Genomic DNA, 3,986 nt, shown 5'->3' on the forward strand with positions numbered 1-3,986 from the left:
CGGCCATCTCTCTCCTTATTTCCCCGTCATCGATGACAATACTAATAGATGTCATAGAGGAGGGGGAAATATAAAATTACACTCACCAGTAGTCACTGGTAAATGTAATTGTATTTTTAGTCATTTATGGAGTATATATAAAGTGTAACACTATATATATAGTACCATAATATCAACGCACTCTGGGAATGCGGTGCGTCTGACATGGTCAGGCACATCCTCACACCATACATATTAAAAGAAAAACAAAGGTATACCACCTGTATGCCAGATGTAGACATGGCAGTAATCATCCAGCTTGGTCTGATGGAATTGCTGGGCTGCTCCTGATGACATCATCGGTGTTCTTCTGCTTCTCTTGATGGTCTTCTTGGGGCTTATGAGATCTGGCTCTGATGATCTTAAAGAGCCGGTGTGCTGTCCAGGGTTTTCCAGTTAGTGCTGACAAATGAAAACCCTGTGAATAAGGCCTGGTGGTCTGCCGATATGGCCGAGTGGTGGGCTTCTGCTGCCTCCATCCTCTTGAGATTAAATGGGCTTGAGCCGTGCCGGATGTTGTTTGACTATAAGAAGAGGAAGCATAGGGATTTAGCTGGTATGATAACTTCTCATGACAGCACTGGATTACAGTTCAAAAAAACGAACTAATTCCTGTATAAAAATTTATCACCCTAAGGGCAAAGTCAGACGAGCGGTTTTTTTTTGCTTGCGCCTATGTGCGCAAAAAAAGGCATGTCTGATAGAGCCAGTGGCTCCCTATGATTTGTTCACATGTCTGTCTTTTACAGGCGCAAAATATTCATACTTGTAAAATATAGGACATCCGTGCCCTGGGTGGGTCCGTGCGACGCAGAAAGATTCCCCATGGAGAGTCCCCTTATCACTGAACACTGTGACAGCACTGTCACAGTATTCAGTGACAAGGGGACTCCCTGTGGGGATGAAGCTGTCACAGCTGTGGCAAAGGACCATGATGCCATCCCATTGCTTTCAATGGGGCCGTTGCTACTGCCGCTGGCCCCATTGAAAGCAATGCGATGCTGAGCGCTCAGCCAATCACAGGCAGTGCTCAGCCATTCATTGAATGACAGCTGAGTGCTGCCTGTGAGTGGTCACAGCGTTCAGCCAATCAGAGGCAGCGTCATTGAAAGCAATGGGCATGGAGCTACAGTCAGGTGCATTTTGCACATGCATGCAACACTTTTTTTTACGCAAAAAGGACGCTCGTCTGACTGAGCCCTAAGGCCAAATGCAGACGGCCGGGGAGGAATCCGACTGTGAGATCTCGTAATGGAATCAGACCTTGTTCCCCAGCGGTGACCCCTGGCTTACCTGTCTGCTGTCTTCTTTCTTCGCTGTAGATGTGCCGGCTGGTGCGCAGCCACACATGCGCAGTGCAGAGCTGTTGCACTGGCGATGATGCAGATGTGTGGCAACTCGCTGTGGGATGGGCAGCTTCCATTGACTACCATGGAACTTGCCCGTGCGAGCCTCACACTAGAATAGGACATGCTGCGATTTTTCCCCCGGCAGCAGAAAATCGCAGTTTCTTTCCGCTCGTGGGCATGGAAAAGTGTTTTGCTTAGCATGTCTAAGGGCAGTATTTGCTCCAGATCCCGCAGTGCAAATATGTCCGTGGGCATTGGGCCTAAGACTACTCGCACACGGACAAACTTAAACTTGTGTCTAAGATTCTTACATGGAACTCACATCAGCCGGCACACAGACACACCATCCATGCGCTGTCCGATGTGCCGGACATCACACATTATCATGTGCTATTCTTGTTCAAAAACGAGGCAGGAATGGGACATGCTGTAAATTCTATTTTCCATGAACTATTCATACGAGTAGAAAAAAGTCCCCTGTAAATATACCCGTTCTAATGAATCCGTTTCATTTTTGTCCAACTTTCTAACCAAACAAATCGGTTCGAAAGTCAGATGGAAAAATCTCCCGTATGAAAGTGGCCTAAATCAGGTTACTGTAAGTTATCACTGATAGTCACAGAAATTCAAGTGTTCTTCCTAAACAATATTACAACCTAAACATTCAGGACATATACAGTATATAGACCAAGGAAGCTGATAAAGGTGATATTAGGGCTACAGCCCTCGTCCAGCACCATAGTGAGGCATAGACATATACAGTATATACACCAAGGAAGCTCATAAAGGTGATATTAGGGCTACAGCCCACGTCTAGCACCATAGTGAGGCATAGACATATACAGGATATACACCAAGGAAGCTCATAAAGGTGATATTAGGGCTACAGCCCATGTCTAGCACCATAGTGAGGCATAGACATATACAGTATATACACCAAGGAAGCTCATAAAGGTGATATTAGGGCTATAGCCCATGTCTAGCACCATAGTGAGGCATAGACATATACAGTATATACACCAAGGAAGCTCATATAGGTGATATTAGGGCTACAGCCCATGTCTAGCACCATAGTGAGGCTTAGACATATACAGTATATAGACCAAGGAAGCTCATAAAGGTGATATTAGGGCTACAGCCCATGTCTAGCACCATAGTGAGGCTTAGACATATACAGTATATACACCAAGGAAGCTCATAAAGGTGATATTAGGGCTATAGCCCATGTCTAGCACCATAGTGAGGCTTAGACATATACAGTATATACACCAAGGAAGCTCATAAAGGTGATATTAGGGCTATAGCCCATGTCTAGCACCATAGTGAGGCATAGACATATACAGTATATAGACCAAGGAAGCTCATAAAGCTGATATTAGGGCTACAGCCCACGTCTAGCACCATAGTGAGGCATAGACATATACAGTATATACACCAAGGAAGCTCATAAAGGTGATATTAGGGCTACAGCCCATGTCTAGCACCATAGTGAGGCATAGACATATACAGTATATAGACCAAGGAAGCTCATAAAGGTGATATTAGGGCTATAGCCCATGTCTAGCACCATAGTGAGGCATAGACATCTCCCATTAGTACTACTATGACGTTATAACATACCAAGCTGAACCAATACAATTTCTGCTTATACTCACTGGTACAGGAATGTGTGGTGGTCGCATCTGCAGGGCTTCTACCAAATCCCAATTGATATGCCGGAAAAACCTCTGGGCTCTGATGTCACCGTGGACCCCTAAGCGCGTCGTACGATCTTCCCGGAGGAGCTAAAAAGGAAAAAAATATAATCTAGTGCTTTGAACTATTTTTACTGTCCTGGTCTAGTATAACATGTATTACATAGAGAATATATTCACCTTCTTGATGATGTTCTTCGCCTCGATGTTGGAGGCATTAAATCGTCCTCGATGATACTTGGACCTGCTGGTAACCATGATATTTAGAATGATACCTAAGGCATACCAGTCGATGGCAGCATTGTACTCCTCCCCGCTCAGCATCTCAGGAGCCATGAAGTCCGGTGTTCCAGCATATCCGGAGGCTGTGCGGTCTCCATAGATGTCCTCGAGGGCCAACCCGAAGTCGGCGATCTTTAGATGGCCCGCTGAAGTCACCAGGATGTTATCCGGCTTGAGATCTCTGTGAAGTAGAGGAAACAATGGTTTATTCCCATTCATACTGCTAAGAGGGAATCTGTCTTATTAGCTGATTTACTTTATAAGTATATGAAGATGTTACCTAATGTGCGCACAAACATCCAGAATTAATATATCTAAGTATGTTTTATATCAGATTCCAAACCATCTACTATAATATAATCTGGGATTACAGACCCGGCCTGAGTCCATCACACCTAAAAAAGACAAGAATATATTTACCGGTGGACGATGCCCTTCGCATGCAGGTGTTGGATACCGCATACAAGTTCCGCTGCGTAGAAACTGGCATGAAGGGGAGAGAAGAGAATTAGTATCTGGAGGCTGACAGAAAGCTCTGAAAAACACATAGTACAGAAGAGCAGAATATCCACCATGTGAGGTTATTACTATAGACTGCAGGGATCACACATCTCATTCTTCA

The 3,986-nt window shown here is 44.8% G+C and overlaps 1 protein-coding gene across 1 annotated transcript; it reads right to left on the reverse strand.

Annotated features, from left to right (window-relative positions):
* Positions 1-401: 401 nt before the first annotated feature.
* LOC136586847 (protein kinase C delta type-like) lies at positions 402-3,583 on the reverse strand. Its single transcript, XM_066585144.1, has 3 exons — positions 3,263-3,583; positions 3,044-3,172; positions 402-563 (listed from the first exon to the last, which is right to left on the reverse strand). The coding sequence occupies exons 1-3, from the start codon at positions 3,581-3,583 to the stop codon at positions 402-404; spliced, it is 612 nt and encodes a 203-aa protein (XP_066441241.1).
* Positions 3,584-3,986: the final 403 nt, after the last annotated feature.

Source organism: Eleutherodactylus coqui, chromosome 1 (genome assembly GCF_035609145.1).
Source record: "Eleutherodactylus coqui strain aEleCoq1 chromosome 1, aEleCoq1.hap1, whole genome shotgun sequence".
NCBI classification, from domain to species: domain Eukaryota; kingdom Metazoa; phylum Chordata; class Amphibia; order Anura; family Eleutherodactylidae; genus Eleutherodactylus; species Eleutherodactylus coqui.